Source organism: Misgurnus anguillicaudatus, chromosome 21 (genome assembly GCF_027580225.2).
Source record: "Misgurnus anguillicaudatus chromosome 21, ASM2758022v2, whole genome shotgun sequence".
NCBI classification, from domain to species: Eukaryota; Metazoa; Chordata; class Actinopteri; order Cypriniformes; family Cobitidae; genus Misgurnus; species Misgurnus anguillicaudatus.
In genome coordinates, this window is record NC_073357.2 from 49,774,126 (window position 1) to 49,800,275 (window position 26,150).

At 36.5% G+C, this 26,150-nt stretch overlaps 1 protein-coding gene and 1 long non-coding RNA gene across 8 annotated transcripts in view; one reads left to right on the forward strand and one right to left on the reverse strand.

The window, feature by feature from the left end:
• Positions 1-18,034, forward strand: part of LOC129449107 (nuclear factor 1 B-type) — a 105,268-nt gene extending 87,234 nt beyond the window's left edge. For 6 of the 7 annotated variants that reach the window (XM_073859322.1, XM_073859321.1, XM_073859327.1 and 3 more), the window contains exons 11-12: positions 4,834-4,913; positions 12,731-18,034. In XM_073859322.1, the coding sequence (XP_073715423.1) occupies positions 4,834-4,913; positions 12,731-12,860 (210 nt within the window). In that variant the 3' untranslated portion in view covers positions 12,861-18,034. The remainder of the gene's footprint in view (positions 1-4,833; positions 4,914-12,730) is intronic. The other variant, XM_073859326.1, reaches the window with a different exon arrangement.
• Positions 18,035-24,275: 6,241 nt separating this feature from the next.
• On the reverse strand, positions 24,276-25,482 carry LOC129453757 (uncharacterized). Its single transcript, XR_012360054.1, has 3 exons — positions 25,278-25,482; positions 25,080-25,152; positions 24,276-24,672 (listed from the first exon to the last, which is right to left on the reverse strand). It is a non-coding gene; the product is annotated as an uncharacterized lncRNA (long non-coding RNA).
• Between the last annotated feature and the right edge of the window lie 668 nt (positions 25,483-26,150).

The following is a 26,150-nucleotide window of genomic DNA, read 5'->3' on the forward strand; positions in this document are numbered from 1 at the left end:
TTCTTTCATTTGTTCATTCTTTCTTTCTTTCATTCATTTGTTCATTCTTTCTTTCTTTCATTCATTTGTTCATTCGTTCTTTCCTTTTTCTTTTTATTTAATGTTTTCATTCATTTTCTTTCATTTTTTTCTTCTTCCGTTCATTCTTTTTCCATTCTTTTGTTCGTATTTTTGTTCTTTCTTTATTTTTTCTTTATTTTGTTCATTCTTTTTCTTTCTTTCCTTCTTTCTTTCTTTCTTTCTTTCTTTCTTTTCAAATCCATCTATGCTTTTCTTTCTTTCTTTCTTTCTTTCTTTCTTTCTTTCTTTCTTTCTTTCTTTCTTTCTTTCTTTCTTTCTTTCTTTCTTTATTTTTAAATCCATCTGTTTTCCCCTCTCTCTGTATCTTTTTCATTTGTTCTTTCTTTCTTTTCTTTCTTTCTATTTAATGTCTTCATTAATTTTCTTTCAATTTATCTTTCTTTAATTTGTGCATTCTTTTTTCTTCTTTTGTTCATTCTTTTTCCATTCTTTTGTTGATACTTTTGTTCTTTCTTTATTTTTTCTTTATTTCATTCATCCTTTTTTTTTCTTTTTCAAATCCATCTATGTTTTTCCCTCTCTCTGTATCTTTCTCTCTCTATCTTTCTTTCATTTGTTTTTTCGTTCTTTCTTTCTATTGAAAGTTTTCATTTATTTTCTTTCAATTGATCTTCATTTGTTTATTTTTTAGTTTATTCTTTCTTTCTTTTTTCTTTCTTTTTCATTCTTTCTATGGTTTGTTCTTTTTCCATTTTTTCGTTCTTACTGTTGTTCTTTCTTTTTTCTTTCTTACGTTCTTTTCTTTCTTTCTTTCTTTTTTCAAATCCATTCATGTTTCCCCCCTCTCTCTCCCCTCCTCTCTCTCTCTCTCTCTTTCTGCATTGAGAGGGTCTCTGTATATGCTCAAACACGCCCTCGGTATAATGACTCCATTACATAAACATTCACTGCGTCTCTTTAGCCTCAGTATACTGGAGTCAGTAAATCAGGCGGGTGTGGCCATACATACATAATCACTCCTCCTATTGGTCCCACAGCAACAGTTTAAGCTTATTGAATTTATAAGAACCATCTGTAAGCTTATAGGCCCTATGCGAGACATTGCTGATTGTGATTTGTGGCACTGGGTCCTTTATATAATGTCCTTGTTGTCTGTTGTCGCCAGCGCATTGACATATGATGATGCATGTTTAGGCGCTGTATGACATGGTGCTCTGAAGTGGCAGCTTTAGGATGGCGGCCATTAGCGTAATGGACAGTTTCCTGTGATAAGCCATAAAGACAATTCACCCTGAGTGTAGACGATGGAGAACGCAGTCGAGTCTTTGACCTTTACACCGTGTTTATGAAAAGGGTGATGAAAATACCAGTGTGCTTTAGGTGCAGTGCATACATATGTTATGTACAATATTACTTAAATATGAATTTATTGCACTTGCCTGCTCTTATGATTTTATAATGTGTTTTTATTAAATAGCTAGATATGCATGCGCTTACAATGCACATGACAGACAGAAATCCAGACGAATGATAGACAGATGTCCTCATAGTGTAAATTTCACAATGGCATTGTTGTTAAATCAAGCTCATGCACAACTCACTCCTAACCCAAACACACAGGGGAAATGACAGATGAGCATTCATGCACACAACCCGACAGCACCTGCTCTGGACTGATACCCCTGTGTGACGTGTTTGTGAAAACACCAGCGAGGAGTAGATTTCATTAACCGCTCTCCCCAGGGGTCCCTGCCTTTTCTTCCAGTGTTTCTATTCTGCCCTCATCCCTCTCCCAGAGCCCTGATCTGTGATCACAATCTATTGCTAACGTGCTAAAGCAGCCCACGGCTGTAAGAGGGCTTTGGTTGATGATGCACACCTCTGTGATCTGGTAGTGGCACCTGTGAGCAGTAGGAACTGGAATGTGCGGCTTACAACTGACGTCAAATTTGGTGCTAAGGGTCGTGCTATCTCTTTTTGATGCAGAGATACCATGTAATGGTATCTTAATTGGGCCTTTTAGCCATTTACATTTATGCATTAACACTTGTATCTTATGACACTACATTTTTATCAGCATGTGTGCTCCCTGCCTTGGGATTCGAATCCACAGCCTTTGCATAAGAAATTAGCGAAGTATTATATATCATGCATCTTTGTTTAAAATTGATGTAGATTGTATGCACGCTGTACAGTTTGATTTGGCTAGTTAATGCTTAATAGATACATTTAAAGAGCTAAAATCGGCCTTCTCGCCACTCTACTGAGTTGACCTTATGCACTTAGGATACAGGCAGACGAGCGCATCCAGGATCTTTTCAGCATGTATTGTATGAGCGTGTTTTTTCAGGGCATGGGGTCGACCAAAACAGGATGAAGGAATGTGCACTACCAAAACAGTCTGATAGCTGACCTCGACTTTGCCCCGCGGCCATTGTTTTCTGGATTCAGGTCGCCGGAGAACACACTCACTGGTGGAGTTTGTTCAAGTAGAGCTGGCAGTACTGACGGAGGTGGATATCCGCACATAGCAATGTTAAAATACTTTAATATTACTCACACTTTAGAACATGTTCGGCGAAATGGCTCCTTAACATTTTTAATTAAATTAAATTGTTGTTTTTTTAGTTTATGGATAATGTCTATTTAAAAAAAAATCTGCTGGTTAACTAGTATTGTTTAAACTCTTTAATCTATTATATATGACCTGTCTGTAAAATCCAGACTAAAGTCTCATGATCTAACAATATGATTTGGAGAATCAAAGTTTGATTTCAGTCAATGGGTCTCATTCACTAAGCATGCGTATGCACAAATTTGTTCGTAAAATGTGCATACGGACGTTTTACTTACAAATCATGATCCAACAAAAACATTCATAATAAAATTTCTTCTAAATGTTTGCAAAAACGTAAGAACAGCTTAGACCAGTGGTTCTCAAACTGGGGTCCGGGGGCCGCGAGATGGTGCCAGGGGGACCCCAGTTTTATCACATTTTATAAAATACATTCATTTATCATGAATTCTGTGTAATTAAACCTAAAAAGAAATAAGGCTACTAACCACCAGCACTACTTTGTATAACTTAATATGTTTTGTTTAATTAAAATGTTAAATTTTAGAACAGTTTTTTGTCATAAATTTTCTTTGGGGGAGCCGCGAAGGATTGCACCGTACACGAGGGGGGCCACACGCGGAAACCGTTTGAGAACCACTGACTTAGACCACACATGTTCAATAATCATGAACAAAGAAAAAGAACACTATTATATATATCTGTGTTATATATTTTTTCCTTGTTCATGATAATTGCGTACGTGTGGTCTAAGTTGTTTTTACATTTTTGCATACATTTAAAATACATTTTACTATGAAAGTTTTTGTTGAATCATGATTTGTTAGTTAAAACATCCATACGCACATTTTACAAACAAATTTGTGCGTACACATGCTTAGTGAATGAGACCCATTGATTTTACATCAATTTTAGTCATAGACATGACCTCAGTCGATATTAAATAGATCAAGGTTATATTTTCTTATATTTTTACATTATTTTATGTTGAAAACAGTAAATCACAAAAATTACTTTAGCTGGGTTTTCCCAAACAGGGTTATTTACTGTATAGCCAAAGCACCAATGACTGGCCCACCAAGCTAGCAGTGAAATTCCTGTAAGTTCCCGTTCGGTTTTAGCACTCGTGTTCAACTAATTTATGTGCTTTCTCTCTGGGAAATGGGTATTCCAGCCACCCGAAACTTTCCGGGAGAGCACTAAAGCATCTTTGAAGTAAATATAGAAAATCAATTATTCACATTGCTAGATTTATTGCAATGGAAATGGATTTGATTCGGGAGCGTACAGGTGCTTTCCAGAAACGGTGAAAGGTTTTGACAGCGAATAAGTGGGATTGAATATTCAGAAGCAAATGTTTCTGAGGAAAGCATGTATAGGATGTGTGTGTCTGGAGTTTTGTGCATTAGCAAAATGGAAAGTTCGACAAAGCGATCGGATTTAATTGCTTTTAGTGTTTTACTGTAAACTTGTTTTGTTTATTTGTGGCAGACATACACATTTTGCTTCTCACATTTATAGGCATACAATTTGTTGTGCGTGTGTGTGTTCCTTTGTGTGACCATTAACTTGTTTTTGAATCATCACATTGACCTCTTTAAAAAACAGTATTTTAAAAATTATAGCCAGTTTAAGAACAATTCAACTCTATTGACCAGAATTAGTTTCTTAAATAGCATGTTTCACGTTCTGCTTCAATACAAACAGGCTGCTTTGAAAATATCTAACAGCAGTGATGTGTCCATAACTGCATGCAGCACTTTGAATGCATGACCTTTCTTTGATTCCAATGCATTCTGGGATAGATGAATAACTCCATGTAACCCAACCCCCATTTTTGTATACTAACCTCTTCTTTTGCTTTCAGGATGATTAATATTTAGTCAAATGACTAATTTTTATTGCATGCCACATAAAACGACTGCTTTCTGTTTGTTATCCTTTTTAACTCTCTTAAGTTTAAATAGAAAATAATTGTGTTTTAAAAGTAGTAGTAGTAGTAGTCCAGAAGCTGAACATAAGATTTAAAATTTAATCTTTAATCCATAATCCAGAACTATTAATCCTGAGCATTAAAAATGCGTTGTATGTCTTTAGAAATGTAAGATTAACATCAGATAAATGTAAGAATATGTGTTGAGATGAGCTTAGAGCTGCAGGTTTTGTTGCATGCTAAATGTGTGTTAGTTGCCGTTGTGCTGGCCCAGTTGTCTGACTGAGAGGTGTTTGATTGACAGCTAAGGATTTGTGACTGGCCCGTGAATCAAAACATCAGGTCATATGGCTCAGAGGAGACTTTGGGGATTTCTTGGCAAAGGTAAAAGTTTCCTTTATTTTCAACCCACCTCTCCATTAAGTATTACTTTGTACAACCTATTTCAGCAATAATTCAATACCCGCACCAACTAAGTCCTGACCAGGCCCTTTTTTAATGTGTGAAAGAAAGGGGTCCATTTACATATGTGACCCTGGACCACAAAACCATTCATAAGTTGCACGGGTATATTTGTAGCAATAGCCTACAATACATTGCATGGTTTTGTAAATTTCATACCATAATTATATCAAAAATGTATTTTTTATTAGTCATATGTTTTATTGCTAAGGACTTCATTTGGACAACTATTTTCTTACCATTTTACATTTTTGGAGCCTGAGACACCAGATTTTTAAATAGTTGTATTTCTTCTATCATAACAAACACTACATCAACGAAAAGCTTATTTATTCAGCTTTCAGATGATGTATAAATCTCAATTAAAAAAAAAAATTACCCTGTTTTGTGGTCCAGGGTCACATATTTTATTATAATCATTATCTTGTAGTCTGGATATCTTTTGTGCTTATTTTGACCTTTAGTCAAATAATAATCAATTTCCAAATGTTTTATCTCCCAAAGTGTAGTAGTAAATGTAACACCTTTTTCAGATGCTACAGCTACTGTTGAATTGGATTCTCTGGGCAAAATAGTGTCTGGTGATTCCTAATTTATAAAAAGTCAGATATATTTATGGTAAACATCCATGAAAGAATGACAGTTAGGAAGTTGATCACTATTGGGAAAAAGCAGAACTCCAGCATCTGCCTGAGGTTCGCGAACGGCAGAAAGCTGCATATTTGCAAAGGTCACCACTAAGCTTGGCTTTTCAGAGAAGAGGCAGTCAAGACTGTTTATTTGATTAAATCACTCGCACCCTCCCTTCTGTACCCCGTTCCATAAAAATAAAAACAAACCCTGGCTCTAAAAACATTTGATCACTTATGGTACACTTAAAAATGTGTGAATGTCATTACTTTAAATAACAAACCAAGTGGCATTTTCTGCAATGATAGTGCAAGCACACTTTTCATGAATTATGAAACAATAGAAGAACTGTTCACAAATATTTGGACACTTTTTGGTTGGCCATGTCTATGGTTCAGATAATGAACAAAAATTGGTTGAAAATAAAAGTCTAGTATCATTTTCATGGATGCCACTCAGTTTGAAATTTTGTTAAATGGGGCCGTTTACACGACTACAATTTTAACCATAACATTTTATGCGGTTTGGCTGTTTGCTTAGGGGCGATTCACATTTCCCATCTTTTGCAGGCACAATTACGATACTTTCAATGCAGACGCGGGACAAACGCGCTCAAATAGAGAGTGACTCGGTTGCGACGTGCACACGGTATGCAGCATGCACGACTATAACCAAAACAGCAATGGTAGCCTACAATTATTTTACAGTTAGCCTTATAAAATGATTGACGCTTTCCCAAAATGATAGTCCAGGGTAGGCATGGGCCGGTTACTGGTTTCAAGGTATACCAAGGTTTTAAACAGTCAAGGTTTCAAAAACACTAAAATGTTTTGTGATAGCGTCTCCAAGGTATGAGCTGTGTTAAACAAAATTCATTAAATCATTAAGTCATGTGATTTAATATACATTACGAAAATATTATAATATATAATTATAAAAATATATAATTGCCATTGCAATGGCAATACCGCAACACCGTGAAACCATGGTATTTTTGCTAAAGGTTATCATACCGCCAGAATCTTATACCGGCCCATGCCTAGTCCAGGGTCACTTGGAGTGACCTAACTTATTGTCCGCATAAAAAATCTGCTTTATACTTTTACTGTTTTGTTTGTTTGCATTTTTTGCTCTGTAGACAAATGTGTATGTGCTTTCTAGTGTTTCTTTTCAAGGTAACTTTCAAGGCTACTGGCCTTGCATACTTAAAACAGCAGATTTAGCCATCTTTGCGGATCCGTGTAAACTTAGATCTTTTCGATCTTTAGATCGTTGTGTGTATGTGAAATTTTTTGTTTTCACAGCATTGTTGCCATGTGTACAAATATTTTCAGGGCCCAATGTACATTTACAATAAACTTTATGGTACTGAGCAGAAGTTTCTCGTTTGAAAGTCCTTGTAATGCAATGCCCCTCTTAAGCAGTCATAAATCAGGGTACAATATTAAATGAGTACAGCTGAATCTCAGTGTAAGATGGACTTAGTGTGAGATTTGTCCTTGAGCCATATCCCCTCTCTTTCAGTCCCTCGTTCGCTTTGCACCGCTCCGCAGCGGCTGGCGGAAAGGTATTGCTCAGCACTTCCTCACCGCAGTAGTGTGGAGAGACAGAGCAACACTAAACACACTCTTACCTCCTTCGGCAACAGGAATACAGGCCCCTGCTTTCATTACATTACATTACACCCCTTTCTGTGGCCTCCTAATAGACCGTACAGAGTATAGTGGAAAAATGTTCACTGTACCATTGCACACGGAGATTTCATAATCAAAGTGAAGTAGTGGCTCAATAGTTTGCATTAAGCTATTGATAGATCAAACACAATTACAGAAATATTTACTAAAATTAATTAAACTATTGATAACACTATTGATCAACTAATTAATGTTGTTAAATCTTCTTGTACTTTGCTGAGCAGTTGTTTGTTAAAGAATTTATTGATGATGATACTGTAGCGTGCACTTTTTCGTTGACCTTTTTGTGTCCCGCCCTTGTAAAATTCTTATTCAAATGAAGTGTCTGTGTGAACAGGCCTTTTACTTATTCATAAATGTGTTAACTAAACACAGGAGATGCCACAGGGATCCTGTGAAGAACCCAGCAAATGGGATCTCACAGAAACCCCCTGATGAGAACGCAATCAGTGGATGGGTTTGATGAATCTACAAAAACAGATGCAATGTATGCATCTGATGCACTGTTTTTTTAGTTAAAAGAAGCTTCCAGGCTGATTATAGAAGTGTTTAGGCAGAACGTGACTAGACAGCAAGATGCTGCAGATGAAGTCTATCGCAGTTGCAGAGTTGACTTCAGGTCATTGGCTTATGGAAATGTGATTTGTTGCATGTATGCGCTAGCGAAGTTGCGGTGCATGCCAGTCCACGGCTCAACCCAAATTGAATTGCAGCCAGACTTGCTTGCTGCCATCTTACAGGAAATGGGTCAGCAATCCATTAAGATGGCATAAGAGAATCTAATTTAGCATGTGATCCCAAAATGAAGCAGACCCAGTGTAGCCGGGCGGACCTTTGAGAAGAGAGACTCTGATCTGATGAACGCTGTTTGCTCCTCTTCCTTTTGTCCTACATAACAACCATCTCCTTAGTGATGGGGGGCCTTCAAACCTCTAGTTGTCTTGTAACTAGGGGAAACCAGACAGTAGGTAACATCAGACTGAACCTTGAACTGAGGGAGAAAGGGTAGCACCCGCCCCATGGCAATCCATCAGACACTGTTTATTAGCACTTTGCAAAGGCACAGTTAAAGGCGGCTGTGCATGGGATAGTTTACAGGCTGGAGGGGGCGGACCATCTGTGCTGAGCCATTAGTTTTCCGAATCCTTACTAAAGTTTCCCAGTGTAGGTGTTTAGGGATGGAGGCAGAAAAGTAGAGAGAAACTTTGAGCTTTGTGCTATCTTTCATTCGCATGTTAAGCGAGAACTTTTGTAAACCAATAAAGTAGGATAGCTAGCTTGTTACAGCATATTTATAACACACTATATTCTGGGGAAAGGCCAGCTACATTTTTGTTTATAATATGGTGGACATTTGTGAACCATTTTTTTGCTGGAAGAAAATCACTTATGCATTTGGCAGATGCTTTTTTTTAAGTGACTTAAAGTAAATTCAATGCATAGCTTTTTCATGAGCATGTGTAGGACTTTACCAATTGAGCTACAGGAATACAGAATTTTGTGTTGGTATCAATTCAATTCAATTTAATTTTATTTATATAGCGCTTTTCACAATTGGTTATTGTTTCAAAGCCGCTTTCCATTAAAAGAAGCAGGGGAAACGCAGAAAAATCGACAGACAATATAAGTAGCAAAATACAGCTACTATAAATAAACTTTACAAGCGAGCGTATTAATAATGTCTCGTATACAAGAGGGTGCTAAGTTAAGCCAATGTCGGCTGACTCCCCAGGATTGAAACCCCCCCTAGGAGAAAAACCTCTGGGAGGAACAAAAAGTCCTAGGAGGAAAAAAACCTTGGGAGATATCTCCCGAGGGTTTTTTCCTCCTAGGACTTTATGTCCTAGGAGGGACAACTCGTTCCGGGTTCCGTCGGTGGACATTGGTCAGGCATCGGCTGGGCATCACGTTGAAGGACGGCCAGTAGATCAGTGGTGTGTTGACCTCCACAGCAGCCTGGGTCTGTTTGTCTCAATATCATAGGGTTCGAGGACGAGACAGGGACAGAAAAACAAAATCCTATTAGCGTAGGGGCCGTTTGCATGGAAAGCAAGTGTCACACAGTGTTGTGGTTTAATATCTGCTCGGCTATTGCGATATTAGCATATTACCCAGACGAGTTATGTGAATGCTTTGTTCCGTACAAGCTAACTATTGCGAGATAAGTATAATTTACTAGACAAATTATGTGAATGCTTTGTTAAAGAGAAAAGAGTTATAAGTTTAGATTAAAGTGATCGACTGTGTCTGATTCACAGACTTCAGTTGGCAAATCATTCCAGAGCTTAGGGGCTAAGTAGGAAATGGATCTACCACCTTTAGACACTTTTGATATTCTGGGAATAGTTAAGAGACCAGAATTTTGCGACCGCAATGTACGTAGTGGATTTTATTCTGATATTAATTTTCTCTATCAGAGTTGTTGAAAGTTTTTAAGCACATTAATATTGCCAAGAAAGGGAATTTTTGTTGATATCTTACTAAATGTCTTTACTACTGTACCATATCTGAGACATATTTGAGCACTTAAATCCTTAAAAAAGTGCACTTTTTATAATCATAATACTGTTTAAATTTTTTTATTTGACGACCATTAAATCTACTGCTACTGTTTTAATGCTTTTGTAGACTGATGTCCTCTATTATATACTGTATATGTGTGTGTGTGTACCTCCAAAGAGTAACAAGGTGGATTTGTAGCCTACAAGTCACAAATAACTGCAAGAAAGTCAAAGTCATTTCTCAACTACTTCAAAGTTTATCAAGACAAGTCATAAATTCCCCAAATAAGGTCTTGAGTCTGATTGAAATCCAAGTCGTCTCATTTCTCATTTCCTGATCATTTTAAGCAGGCTAGGAAGTGAGAGGAAAGAGTAAGCAGGATCAGTATTAAAGGAAAGGGTAAGTGAGGACTGGAGGGAGGAGAGACTTTCATGTATTACTAACCCTTAAGAGAGAGTTCAGTGCATCTTTAATTCTGTTACTTTCAATTTTTATTTTATTTTTCACTTTTTCTGTATACAGTTTAACTCAGTGCAACCCTTGATTCACGATCCACAGACGTGTTGTCGTAACTAAGATTTCGAGTGATTTGTATAAAATGCAGACTGAATCATTAGCTGTCACCCCAGGCAGCCTCTAGAAGAATAAAGTCACTGTTCCACATCCGCCGGGTCCCTGTCCTTCACCAGCCGTCGGCTTTAGCCCTCGTCTCCCCCTCGGAAAACAAACAACAAACTCCAAAAGAAAAGCCGTCTAAAGCGCCGCACCTGCATCCAGAGCAGTGATCCCAGGAAAAAGTGTCTATCCGCACAGTCTTCTTTCTTCAATCAGCCCCTCGCCCCCTTCCCAACCCGGTCCCTTTTCTTTTTCGTGGTGGGGATAAAGAGAAGAGAGGGAGAAAAACAAAGAGCGGCTGTGTGCGCCGGCCACTGTTGACAGAGCAGGAGTGCGGTCTGTAATCTGCAAGCAGAAAGATTGTGTTTGGTGATTGGGTGAGACAGGTATTTCAGACTCGGAGGAAGGGGGGCATACCAGGGCTCTGGTTTCTGGCCTGCCTAATTATTCGACACATGTACGCACCCCCCTTCTTTCTCCCCCTAGGGAACAACATGCTGTTTGTGCACCCCGGCGTTTTTGCATCCAAGATTCGCACCGCAGCTCGCAATTAACAGACTTGTGTTGTTGTGTCGTTAACGTGCTGAATGCAGATAGGAAAGTTCTGTAGACGCTCCCACTGACTTAACGCTATTGATCAGAAAGTGGGTGTCAGCTGCAGGGGGCGGGGATGAGCGCATGCTCTTGGGGAAACTTCCACCGTGCATTTGTACTAAGAGCGCTTTGTTTCTCTGGGATATCCTGTTCCCTGACACGATGCCGAACTTATTATTGTGTGTTTGTATACGTTTGAAAGAATGAACTTGATTCAAAAGAAGGGTGGGAAAAAGTCTGTTTAAGGATTGTAATTAATGATTGCATGTATTGATGCATTTTATTGTATATTTATCTTTATGTTTATTAAGTTAGCAAAATAAGTAACTTTATCAAGAAACAACGCACAAGCATGTTATGAAACAGGATATACTGTACATACCAGAGTCCCAGCCACAAATACTTAAATTTATGCATTTGGCCGATGTCTCCAAAGCAGCTTACAGGGCATTCAAAATATACATTTTTACTCTGGGATTCAAACCTACTTCTAACACAGTATCAGCTGAGCTACAGGAACCAAAAAATACATTAAAATTTGTATATATAACCAATGTAATATATTTATAGACACTTGCAACAAACAGTTTTTGATGAACTCTTCTGAACATATATGAAGAGTTTGGTTCCTAAACGCAATAAATCCATTTTGACAAATTTCGGAAAAAAACGTGTTTTCTATACCAAGAAAGTGACAAGATGAAAACCACTATTTTCTGTAACAAACTTTCACATAGCATCTTTAGGTTATAAAAACATAAAAAATTCAAATCCATAATTTGATTTTCAAAGATTTATTATAAAAACAGATTATTTTTTCGCAAAATGCAATAAATCCAAGTTTTTTTCAAAATGCTATTAATCTATTGAATCGATATATAAATGTGTATTCATCTTTGCCATGTTATATTGATTTAGTTGACTAGTGGTGTACACTGATTAAACATTAATAGCATTAATTAAAAAACGTACTTTGTCATCTTTGTCATTGCTGCAGTTATATTTGGGACGTCGTCGCAAAACTTTTTTGACAGCGATCAGCTGTAAAATGTTTTGGTCCTGCTCAAATTTCGTTGGCTTTGCGTAAAATAATGTAAAAGTTTTCCCCTGGGGTCAATGTGTTCGCATAAGAGAAACTTGATGCTGTCGGGAGAACAAGCAAACGGCATTTTTCCGTATTCCGAGTGCCTCTTGCGTAAATTATTAGATGTTGATGGCTTACGTTTCTTTCCCGTCACAGAAAACCATCACAGGTTTATCATTGCCATCGAAGTATTATTTTGTTTTTGTTTGTTTGTTGATCACGAAGTACAAGATGAGGAAAACTAGGATTCCGTGTATTCAACGCGCCACCGTTGTTGTTTACAATGCGTGGAATGGTGCGCTGTGATTTGTTGAGCGGATTTATTGCATTCTGCCGAAAAGGAGGAGTGGCGTTTATCGCGTTTTGGGAAAAAGGGAGAAAAGATGACAGAATTACATGGCGGATATTGGATTTTGCGTAAAATTAAGAATTTAGTTTTTAATACTGACCTGATACAATACTGATTTTGGTTGTAACTCATTTTTTTTTTTAAATATGCCGTTTATCGCGTTTTGGAACCGATATTGTGAATATTGTGCAAAAACTGACTGTTTGAATAACATTTAATAACAATTCATTAAAATAACCCGCACAATTCCTTCTTTCCTGTGTTTTTGCAGTCCTGGTACCTGGGCGAGCTTAATTCCATTCCAAGTGTCGAACGGGACTCCGATTCTGCCAACAAATGTCCAGAATTACAGCATAAACATCATTGGTGAGCCCCTCCTGCAGGCAGAATCAAGCAATTGAAGGGGACCTGGAACAGGACCCCAGGAGCGCCAGGTCCTCGGACAAACCAGCAAGCAGCACTTATACAATCGACCTGGACCTTTGGCCCGCCCTCTAAAGGACATTGGCTTAGAGCGGTAGAGTGAGTCGGGTCAAAGCGTTCCCTTTTGATATGAGCCTCTCCACACCAGTCAGTCATTGTGTAAAGAGGGCCCGAAACTGAGATACTGTGATACTTACCATACAAACTTTAGATGCCTTACTGTATATGCATGACATGCTAGTCTCTCGTAGTGTTTCTCTTGTTCTTACGTCACCATTACTAGTCTTGGTTTATGAAATTACGTAGAAGGGGGTGGCCACGGTTTGAAAAGCGGGCTACAGAGGCGCTCGTCCTATTTGTTACATAACCATAGGATCAATATTCAACGAACTGAATGTCTCTATTTTCGTATTTCCCTCAAAATTTTATTTGCCCATGGTGCAAAATGTTCTGTAATCTTGTCAATCTTTTGCTTATTTCCTTTTAAAATTTACTAAGAGTTAAGAACTCTTAAAAGTTTTTCTTCAGTGAAAGAAAAAAAAAACTATATTGCTAAGTGAGAATTACAACCCCTAATCATAACTTTTAGTTTTTGTGATTTTCCTTGAAAAAGGAAATTTTGAGAAAAAAAAGTCAATATGTCATAAGAGGCAAGTGCAATTTAAATAATTTTACTGAAGGGAAGCTATCACAGTCTGTGTGCCCTAAGACTCTAAAGGAAGGGGGAGAAATTGTTTTTTTAAAAATTGCAACCTTGTTTCGGTATACTAGGGAAAGCTGAGTGAGATGGACCGTGAACGTTTACCTGAGCAAAACTGAACACGAACAATACAGCACTTATGTTGAGCCGTACCCAAACACATGGGTAGTTTTTTCTTTAATTTATTAAAATTTAAAGTAGGTGAAAAGACGCGAACACACGGCGTGTATAAAATGGCTTATTTTGACATATCTAGTATGCATGTTTAGTTGGCTGTTAGCTTCAAAAGCTACTGTTTACACTTTGATATCAAGAGATACGCGGGCTGGTAAAGTAATTTAAGACAAAATGTGTGTAAGTGTGTTATGTGTACTCATTTTAACACTAACCTGCGAGTTAAGGCGAGGTCTCAAGGTGCTTATTTCACATCCTCTTTTTTTTGGTAGTTCCCAATAAATCTAATATCGCTCCCGGCATTCCTAATGCCATTGCCCTTCCAATCAGACATATTTATATAATTAATCTTTCCAATAATCTTAATTTGCACGAAAGTATATAGTCCACGTTACGTGCCTTGCCTTCGACTATAGAGAACATCACTACACTTGTTTTTTGCTGCATTTATTACCGTTTAGGAAAAAAGTAACATTTTTATGATAAGAAATATTTTGTACTCTGGATGAAATTGTGACATTGTTGATTTTTAGCTTGATTTACTACTTTAGCTCACATTTACAGTTCATATCAAGGCTTTGTATAGTTGCTGTTTTACAGTTTATAATCAACATTCAGCATTATGTTTTGTTTTTTCAGTATTTTGGTGGTTTTTCGATTCTGTTTTAATCGTTTGTTTGTTTGTTTTCCATCTTCCAGTCATTATTGGGGAGGGCGGGGTCCAGATTTATAAGAATTATGCAATACCAAGTTTTGCCTATGTAGGTAGTGCTTTTAGCTATGTGGATTATTAGAAGCTAGTACAGAAATACAGATAGTGTAAACATTTATTTTGTTGACGTTGTTGCTGTTGTTGTTGTTGTTGACGTTGTTGTTATTTTCCGTTTATTTGTCGTAATTGACCAAAGTGGGAACTGCTTTCTATGCAGTGTGTGACAAGGTCTTTTTTCCCCTCGGGTGTATGGAAAAGCGAAAAGGTGCGTGCACGAGTCGTTTCGTATTCTCTATAAGGGGATACACTTTGAAGCATATCTGCAGAGAATGCACCTTTTTGGTCAAATATGGCTGCAAAGTCACTGATTCGTCGTCTACTGTGACTTATTTACTCCTTCTTTAACCTTCAGACCCGGGGTGCTAGTTTCGACACATGGAAGATGATTTTCATCAGGGAGACAGCTTGACTTGAGAACGACAATCACCAGTCAATTATGCGCACTTAGTGTAATGCAATTTTTCGTCAGATGTTTCTCACGCCACAGCTCTCCGTCTCCTGTTAACAATACAGCTATATGCAATTCCCAAGTAGATGCCTTAAATTTGTACAAACAAGTGACTTGTTATAAAATGCGCTACAATCACTATCACGCGTGTTGGTTCATGCGTGTTAAATGTGTCACAATCAGAAAATATCACTGTTTCTTATCTTTGAAGTGCTCCGATTTACAGCCTTATTGAGATTGTCGTCAATGGATTTAAACCCCCATGGGGAAAATGAGTTAAAGCATTGATAAAAATGTAGTTATTTTTTGAGTCGTCTATAGACTCGGTTTAAAGGGAATAATGTAATGCTCTTATGGTCTAACAGATCAACAAAACCCAGTTTTGCACCTACAGCATACAGGCAATCACCTACCCGTAGTGTCCTTTCAATACAACAAAACAAAAACTCAGGCGTTTTGCTTCATGTGGCATTATAGATATTAGATATCACCTGTTGAGTCTGTTAAAAAGATGCTCAAGTCAAGCTGAATCTCTCCTCGTTCAACACAATGTTTTATTTTGGTAGATTAAAGTCACCCCTTTCAATATGCACTGTTCCAATTTTAGTTTTTTTTCGTAAAAAATAAAATAAATAAATTAAATGCTTTGCAGCCAATTTCTGGCCGTCGGCTAAATTGCATTTTCTCCTGGAGTGGTGGGTGGGTGTGTCAGGGTCATTCTCGTGTTTTAGGGCGAGTTGAAAATCGTGAAGGAGGCCGTAGGTAGGGGTCATCTCAATGGCCGTGGTAATAGCAATAGTTTTGGTAGTAGGGTAAAATCTGCTTTGGCAGCTTCGTGAAATGTGTTTTTAGATGAATCTGTCGGAGTGTGAGGGTGGCTCTTGAGGAGAGTAGTTAAGGGTCTTTCTATTGAAATGCCTGCCTTGTTGACTAAAAAAAGTGTGTACACTGTAAAATCTCTTTTCTTTCCCCATTTATAAAAAAAGTTTTGAGATATAATCGTGAATTTAAGTGATGTCCATATTATTTTTTAGTGAAACAAAATAAAAACAAACAAAAAATACTGTTTTGAGTTTCCAATTGTCCATTAAATAAAAGCGCTTGATTATGTAATTCTTTATTTCCTGTACTTATAAAGTAGCGTGAATTCCCGTGTGGGACTGTAAATGTTTAAAACAAAATGATGAAGGTCTTTTGTTGTATTTCGTGTTGGATCCTTGAGACATTTCATAAATGTTTGAAGTGTTGTTTTGTTAGTGTGGCCATAGAGTGTGTGTGATGTGCTTATATGATATTGAAAATGGGACAAGAATTAATGTTTCGATTTGTGTTAAGTAGATTAATTTTTATTTTTTACCAGTTGGGGAACTCCTAGTCACTTTAAAATAAAGGCACCTGATCCGAGTGTCCCAACAACAACTACCAGGGTAATGTCGCTTACGACATGACAAATCGTTCTACTGTCTCGTCTCGTGCATGCATTATTTCCCCATCGATAGAGGCCGACCCACCATACGATGTACAGAAAGGCCGAAAGGCTGGTATTATTTCCCATTCTGCAGTGTTTACATTTGTCTGCCGAGGGCAGGGATTGCCGTGTTAGGATGAATGCTGGACGCATTGTAGTTTTCAGGGCAGGCTCGGTGTGGAAGCCTTTGTCTAGACCCACAGATGTCTTATTAGTGTTGCCATCGCAGAGAAAATAAACAGCTGAGCATTTGCACTTTCTGCAGTTCCCACTACCCCTTTCATTGGCACATTGTTTGTTGTGTGGATTACAGTATGTAAAGCTAACTATGATGCTCTAAGTGTTCATATATAGTTGGATGGAGTGTTGTCATGGTAGCTCATAGCACTTCCTTTCACCACAGCATACAATGTTTTGAAGATTATACGACGGTCAGTTTATACCTAGATATTGGTTTATTTTTCAAAGGGCTGATCTTTTTATTGTATTGGTTGCAGAATACGAAATTACATATTACAGCTGTAAAGTTGCCTGGTTAAGTTCATGTGCAAGGAAAACCAGTTTTGTGCGTGCAGGGAAGGGCAGTAGGAGAGTTCAGTCCACATCTACTCTCATATTATTAGGGCATTTACAGCATGAATGATCATTAACATGAACATTTTATAAACCAGCATATAGTAAGACGTTTACCAAAATAAAAGTAAAAAAGATAAAATGTCAAGCAGTGCCTGTTTCAGCTCAGTGGACTTTCCCTTGTAAATAAAAACACTTTATGGGATACAATAAAAACATAAAATACTTCAATCATAGAATCTGTGGGACGCCTCTTCCCATTTATTTCCCCCTCAGATGTTTTTCGCTCTTGATTCTGTGTTTGTTTTGTGCTTCAATTTTTGATATTTTAGTCAAATGGGATACCCCAGTCTCTATTCGATGAGGTTAAGTAATAGTTGGGCAGTGTGTTTCTCTAGACTACACTTAGTACTACAATAGATGATTGAAAAAATGATTGCCAGCTCCACAGCAGAGTTGATTTTATTTCCTTTTGAAAAGGGGGGAGGGAGGGATGGAGGGAGGGGGGTCTTGTGGCACTTTTATGCCCACTGCTATCTCAGTGGTATTGTATTTGTAACATGACAACAACAACACTAACACCAACAAATGTTGTAACGACAGTTTTTGTAGTGATTGTGAAAACGCAGCAGTTGTATGCAAATATTAATGTATGTTCTGAATGTACATTATAGAACACTTTATCAAGTCTTTGTGTTTTTACTCACAGTTTAATGAAAAGCAGGTGTCCTTCAGTCAAGCTGTATAGTGAAGGCCTTGTTGGATTTTCTCTTTTGGTTTCGTTTTTACAGCTATAAACAGTAGGCACTGCCTTGGAGCTGGTTGCATTTGGTGCAGGGGCTAAAATTGCCACAAGATTAAAAAAAATGAGTGTAAATAACGCTTGACTTTTTTGTGATTGTTACTGTTATATCCAGCCTATACTGCTAGCAGCTGTTTTTACTGCAGTCAATTACTGGAAGTGGATATATTTCCTATGCAAAACTGTTTAAACAATAAAATGAGCTATGCTACGAAGCAACTGTTGTCTGGATTTATTGCGTTTTCAATGCCAATGTTTAGTATATTTTCCTTACAGAAGTAATATATCAATGGTCAATCAATAGAGACTAGAGTATTGCTTGTATGTGATTAAAATGTCCCATAGTGCTTCAAGGCATGAAACATAATCATGCTGAAAACTTAATAGGACAATCATTCATCGTTTGCTTTTCCATACAGTCTCCCGCATGCAAAACCAACTTTACATCAGTTATGACTACACTATGCATGCTGTAAATATAGTATGAAAAACAAAAATTTATGTAAATGACCCAACCACATGGATATCTTATAGCACAGAATAAAAAAATTCACTCTTTCGTATTTATCTACAAACAAAGATAAACAGTATGCATATATACTGTGGGCATTACTAATGTCATTTCTTGTTTAAACATCTAACATATGCAATGTACACACAGCACACCAATGCCTGTGGTTAAAATGGTGAATTCCTATGACTGTGTCAACAAGATAAGCCATAAGCACTTTTGAATGAACTTAGTGTCATAGCACCACATCTCTCTAATCCTGCAGTTATCTCGCAACTAGGAATAAAACAATAAGTTTATGCTAAAACATGAAAACCGTGGTCCTGCAGTCTGTTAATCAATTGGGTCGAAACCGGCACCTGGCCGTGGGCACAAACAGAGTTTGTTTGGCTGTGAAACAAAAACAATGTGGTGCTTTGCTGATATAAAATTACCCCAATGCATAATGGTTATCATTACACCATTTATCAAAATTGGCCAGTTAAGTAAACATCTGGCTTCAATAGTGCGGCTAAAGTCTGTAGGGTTTTGGCTCTAAGAATGTCCCAAATATTTTCCAAGGATTTCTTATTTTGTGAAGGCTGTTGAAGAGACACCAATCAGTCTGATAATGTTGGTGGAGCACTAAGCAGACGTACAATATAGGAAGATTCTGGATCATTATGCTAAAGACTGCTAGATGGCCCCTCAAGTATGTATTACAGTATGTAACCCAGTGTTAAAGGTGAAAACATTTTATTAATTTTGCCGATTCATTCACATAGCGATAGTGTTTTGGGGCCTGAAAATGCAAACTTTTAACAACTGATTTATAAGCTGTGTCCTAATTCAAAAAGGCAAGGACTCTCTCTTCAAAGGGTGCAGCCTCCACAAAGTAAACTGAAACTGAACGTTCGGATGATACATACACTCTCAGAAAAAAGGTACAAATGTTGTCACTGGGACGGTAGGCTACTTTTTTAGAAAGATCCTAATATGTACCATTTAGGTATAGATATGTACCTTAGACCAGGGGTTCTCAAACTTTTAATTTCATGACCCAAATGGGTACAATCTATCCCGGGACCCACCAACAAAATTTTAAATAGAAATATGATGAAACATTTTTTTATATATACGAGTATTTTTTACTTTCCTTGTCATTTTATTAATGAAATGTAAGTTTATAATACTTAATATATACATAATAATACCCTACAGTATATCATATTAAAATAATTTTTATTGCTTGTCATTAGTTAGACCGTTTTTTTGTGTCATTTTTAGACCCACCTTATCCCACTGTGCAACCCACATGTGGGTCACGACCCATAGTTTAAAAAAACCCTGCCTTAGAGGTACCCCACCTTTTAGGTACAAAAGTAAACTTTTTGAAAAGGTAATGATCCAGTTAGGTCTGTCACAATGATTAAATAATCGTCTCATCGCGATTGTTTGACCTCATCGCAATGATTTCAGATCACCGCAATGATTGCACATCTTTTTAAAAACACAAGGGGGAGCTGCAGGAATTGATTTTTTTTAAGCCACCACAGACATGTGGTCCAGTACTAATATGACCTTAGTAGGATTGGCTACCATTTAAGGCCTGTTCTGGTATAGATTATTTTGATTGCATTTTTTTTTCATTTTTTATCAGGAATTTTACGCTTTTTTTAAAGATATATTCATTTAATAATTACTTTTAATAATGTGTTATGTGTATTAATATTTACTGCCAGCCAGGTAAACCTTACAAAATATTTCATTTAAATAATCACAACAATGTGTGAAAAAAAAAAGAATTAATCGTCATAACCGTCACAATTTATTAGACAATTAACCGCCAACCAAATGTCATAACCGTGACATCCCTAGCCCCAGTGACAACTTTTGTAACTTCATGTACTTTTTCTGAGAGTGTAGTACCTGCTGTTCCCTCCCACCACACCTGTCAGTGAGACACAGCAGAGAACCGGAAAATCTATAATTTTATTTTATTTAATAAAATATGGCACATTGATTTAGATTAAACTAACAGCATGTCAAATTAACTAATCTTAGAAATATAAACATTTTATTTAAAGTTTTTAAATGTTTATTTTTAATATCTACACTGTAAAAAATAATTCGCTGGATTTACTTAAAAATATAGTGCATAATTTTTGCATCCACTTTTTAAGTTTTACTTGAAATTTAAAGCAATTGCATAAATTGCTTACATTTCCATGTACTTGCTTAAAAAAATGGATGCAAAAATAATGCACTATATTTTTAAGTAATTCCAGCTTTTATTTTTTTCAGTGTAGCCGTTATAAATGCACATTAAATGTCGGGATAGGCGGTTTATCCTTTTTTTTTTTTTTGACGTTATCGTCTCCATGTGAACGACATCATGTTCATGCATGCAGGACAACTACTGACTATATCACCAACTATACTGGCCTGAAATGCATAATAACATTTTAACAACATTGTCTTCTGTATGCAAATAACGCAAAGGAAAACTTTTACATTTTTGGTATGTAAACACATCCTTACATTTACTGTAAAATACTCGAAGCGAGTATAAAGTGCTCTCACAGACCTAATATTATTTTAGGTGTGTAAAATTTTACAGTATTATGTTTTTCTGCAACACTTTAGCTTGCAAGCTTTTGATGCTGTCTGGATGCCAAATTGATGTATTCATCAATGAATCAATTAATTTGTCTGATTTATGATTTATGAGCATGTAGAGAAACGAAATCATGTAAAATGGTTGACGGTTTAGATTAATAATATTCATTCATGTTCATTTACAGATTCGGTGCATTATTAAATCCGGCCTGTTAATTTCCCCATGAAGAGTGTTTTTCATGTCGGATGGGAGCGTGGGATTTTATCATGTCTGTGCATCAGCGCGATGTGTGAGCACAGGAACAGGTGTTCAGCATTAAAGTATTTGTGTGTGTATGGGGGGAGAGTGGGGTGAAAGGGGACTTTGATACAAAGAGAAAACAACGTCCTTGTCTTGAGAAGTGGCATGCAGTGAGTTGTAGTGGTGGGGTGGCCCGCGAGGGAGGGGGGGCGAGTGAATGGTCCACTCCTCCCCTGTGAACACTCAGGATTAGCTCCTTCACTTTCCCACAGACCAACCTCACTAAAACACACACACGCACCCCTCCCACTTAGCCAATTTGCATATGCCACAGACAAGGAAGGCAACAAACAAACTTCATATTGAGCCGTGACTGGCTATTCAATAGATCTCACCCTCGCAGACTCCCACAGCATCATTCTTGCATAGCCTAGGGTTTTTCCATCTACATGCAGGGATGCTTTGTTCAGACGGTGATTTCTATATGGTGTATGCCTGCTAGAGGTGTAGCACAGCATGCACGTAACTTGTAGAAAGAAGCGACGTGTAGACGGAAGACAGCAGATGCTGACATGGAAAGATGTGTGTATTCCCGCTATGATCATAGTAATTATGTACTGCAGGAATGTGGATTGTGTCCGTGGATGCTGTGGGTGGCTAAGGAGTGCAGGGACTTGCAAGAAAGGGGAACTTTTTTACAATTATGAATTAATGAAATTATACCTCATCGCTTTTATGAATCCATTTCTGGTTGAGTAATCTTTAATCTCTGGGGTATTAATTTCTGACCTTGTTTGTTTCATTTGTCCTATCAATAACACACAACTAAACCATCAAAGCAGGCTTCACAAAACACATTTACATCTACAATTTATGCATTTGACAGATGCTTTATGTCCTTTTGCGCTGTCACTGGGGCTGTACCATTTAAAGAGCACATCTTTGTACTTAGAGACTTCACACTGGTACCTCAGAGGTACATATTGGTACCAAAGAGTGCATATTAGTACCTCAAAGTTACTTATTAGTATCTCAAATGTACACATTGGTCCCAAATTTATACATATCTGGACCTAATGGTACATTTTAGGACGTTTTAAAGGGTACTGCCCCAGTGACAGCTGGGGTACATATTTTGACCAACAGTGTACCAGTTGAACTACAGAAACAGAAGTGTAGGTACACTTAAAAAAAAATGTGCTAAGCTGTTTGCCAGTAGCTTACTTTAGATTTTAATTTATGTTATCTTTGTTTAAAGTTAAATGAACATTAAAGAAGACATATAATGAAAATCAGACTTTTCCACGTTTAAAAGGATAGTTCACCCAAAAAACTTTGTGGATCCCATTCACTTCCATAGTAGGGAAAAATAATACTATGGAAGTAAATGGGGTCCACGAACGGTTTGGTTACAAACAATTCTTAAAATGTCTTTTTTCTTGTTCATCAGAACAAAGAAATGTATGCGGGTTTGTAACAACAGAATTTTCATTTTTGGATGAACTATCCCTTTAAGTGCTATAATTCGGTCCCCAGTGCCTTTATCATCCTAGAAAATATGAAAATAACAACCCATTAACTTAGTTTTGCTAAACCATTCTCTGCAAGCATGTAGAAAAATAGGTAATTGAAATTTGGTTCCCCTTATGATGTCAAAGGGGGATAATACCGCCCCTTAATCGGCACTCTCCAACCACTGCACTGTAATTTAGTGCTGAGATCAGCTCATTTGCATTTAAAGGCATACCTGTCAACCCTCCAGTTTTCCTCAGGATTCATTTGGATGTGCGAGCTGATGCGTGTTGCGGGCATGCATTTTTTTGTACCTGCGTGTAGGGAATACTGAAAAAAAATGATTAATTCAATTTACTCAATTTTTTAAGGTAAGTGGTTGCAATCAATTTATTTAAGCTACATTTAAACAAAAGTTTTTTATATTATATTTTTCTATTTTTTATGGTTTAAATGTAGCTACAAACAATGAAACAAGGTAAATACTGCAAAAAATTACTTTCTTATTTAGTATTTTTGTCTTGTTTTCAGTACAAATATCTAAACTTTTTTAAATGAAGATGTATTTTCTTAATGAGCAAAATGACCCCAAAAAAGTATAGTTTTTAGACAAACAATTAAGTGAATTTGTGATTAAAACAAGCAAAAAATCTGCCAATGGGGTATGAAATCTTTATAATAATTTTTTAAAATTAAGTGTTTAAGAAAAAAGTAAACTGATTTCAAGAATTTTTTCTTACACCATTGGCAGATTTTTTTTTGTTTATGCACAAATTCATTAAATGTGATATTTTTGTCTAAAAATTAGACTTATTTTCTAAGGTCATTTTGCTCATCAATAAAATACATACTGATTTAGGAATTGTACGATATTCTGAAAACAAGACAACAATACTAAGTAAGAAAATAATTTTTGCTACCTACAAAATGACAATTTTAACATGTTATAATAAATTATCTATATGGGATTTTGTGCTAGAACTTTACATATGTACTCTGGGGACACTACACTGTAAAAAATAATATGCCCCATCTACTCAATAAAATTGTGGCAACAGATTACAAGCAATATCATTAATTACATTCAACAAATCAAAATTGATTTAGATTTACTCTATAACTCCTTAATATTTACATATTCAAAAAGCCAAACTGCAATTTGCAATTAAAATTTTTATTAAAATTTAAACAAAAATATTGTGTATACTAGACAAAGATCTAGCAGTATACAATAAAAAATATTATGCCATATCTACTCAATAAAAGTGTGGCAACAGATTACAAGCAATATCATTAATTAAATTCCACAAATAAAAATTGTGTTAGAATCACTACATAAACTCCTTAATAGTAACCCATTCAAAAAGGTAATCTGCAATTTGCAATTAGAAATTAATTTAAATTTAAACAAAATATTGGGTATACAGGACAAAGACCTAGCACTATACAATAAATTCTATTCAATTATACTATTTTAATTTAACATCATCCATTAATATTTTTATTAGTAATGAGTATTATATCTGATTTCAGAATGACAGACAAAGATGAATCAATTCTTATTTTATTGCAGTCAAAAGAACAGAAAAGCATCTCATTTTTAATGGTGTATTTGTAACAGTGTACAATTCAAAAAGTATTTTACAGTCTTTAAAGAAAACCGTCCACATTTCCCGACGAAAGGTTCCATGTTGTGTTCTGTTACATTGATTCACACCCAGAACATCAGACAGCAGTTTAGACTTAATGTACTGTAATCAGTTTATAAACTTTGAAGAATCCAGCTCCAAGAAAAGTTTCTGAAACACCTGAAAAGATGCCTGGGATACTGGAGATTCAATGCATAGATCCAAGGATAAAGCATGCCCCGTGAACACCTTTAAGGCCTCAATAACAATCCCAGCATCCTTTGGGCTTCCACTCCTAGAAGATCCATTCTTTACAATTACAGCCATCACAAGCTGCTCAAGTCCCTCCTCTTCATCTTTATCCTGCAACATTAAACAGCAAATATGTCTTAAAACTTTTATAAATGTATACAGCTTGAATATTGAAATAATCCACACATTAAACTTGTATATTAAAATGTTTTAAAGAAAACTGGAAGATATGTGCAATGGGTTTGTGGCTTATTAGGTATGTTTGAAATGTGCAATAATATTGAAAACTGATAAAAAAAAATTCTCATTGGAATTACAAATAATATCAAAAAATGTTTGAAAAGATATATAATCTATATTTATAATTAGGGCAAATCTTTTCCCTACATTTTTTTCTGTCACACGACAGTCACATATTTATTTGTTAGCCAAGTTACTCACATGTGTATATACACACACACATACACTATATACACAATATAATATGTACAATATATTCATTTAATAATATTCCTCACCTTTTGTTGTGAATAAAGTTCTCCCTCAGCAATGTTTCACGTTGCCTGCAGGAAGCTGCAGTACGTTACAGGCCTTCATGAACACACAATTTAGATAAGGTCGCGAAATTAATAATAATAATAAAATGTTCAATTTACATTATGTAGAAAGCTTAAACATTTTAAAAAGACAACTTATACATTTAATATCTTACTCACCTTTTGTGGAATTAAATGAATAATGTTATATTTCCCCTCAGTAATGATACTGTACTCGCGGGAAAATTCAACACAGGGCGTCGCAATTGAGCACACAATTAATTTACAGCGAAGAATAGTTTTATATTACCAATTTATTCGAATACTTTGTGGATATAGTTAACACAATACTAAATAAACCGAAAAAGACCGCAGTAAAGTCACATTTATTTTTATAACACGAACCAAGTGAGCGAGCGAGGAGAATTTGTCATAATAGATACATACATATTACATCTATGAGAGTAAGTGATAAGAGAACCCACCTATTCAGAGGAACAGTATGATTGGTCAGTTTTTCTGTCACTCAAAATGAGTTGCATCTGGACCACCAATCGCAGCATGCGAATCGACGAATGCATCCTAGATATGCGACCTCCTGGGTCCTAAAGCTGAAGTTACGTACAAACCCAGTTCATATTAATCCTTATTGTAATTAATATTTACAAATTACAAACAAATTATACAAAGAAACCCTGCTTATAGACTTATAAGACTAAAGATTGCCCGTTAAATTTACCCGAAATGAATTTTATGCACAGTTTAAACACTACATTGACGTCACAGCCAGCGGAGATTTTCAGAGACTGGCCGAGGTGAGGCGACGTTGACCGGTATATTTACGCGCGGAGCGCCGGCTGATTATCTGGAGCTCCCATCGCCACAAAACTCGAAGGAAATGTTTAAATAGGCGATATCCTTATGAACCTACTGCAGATTCTTGTTTAAAAAACATACATTCTCGACTGAAATGCTTTCAAAACTTTGAATGTTGGCACAATAACAGAAATAATCCGTCTGCTCAGCGCTCACGACCTGCAATACAACCCGGAA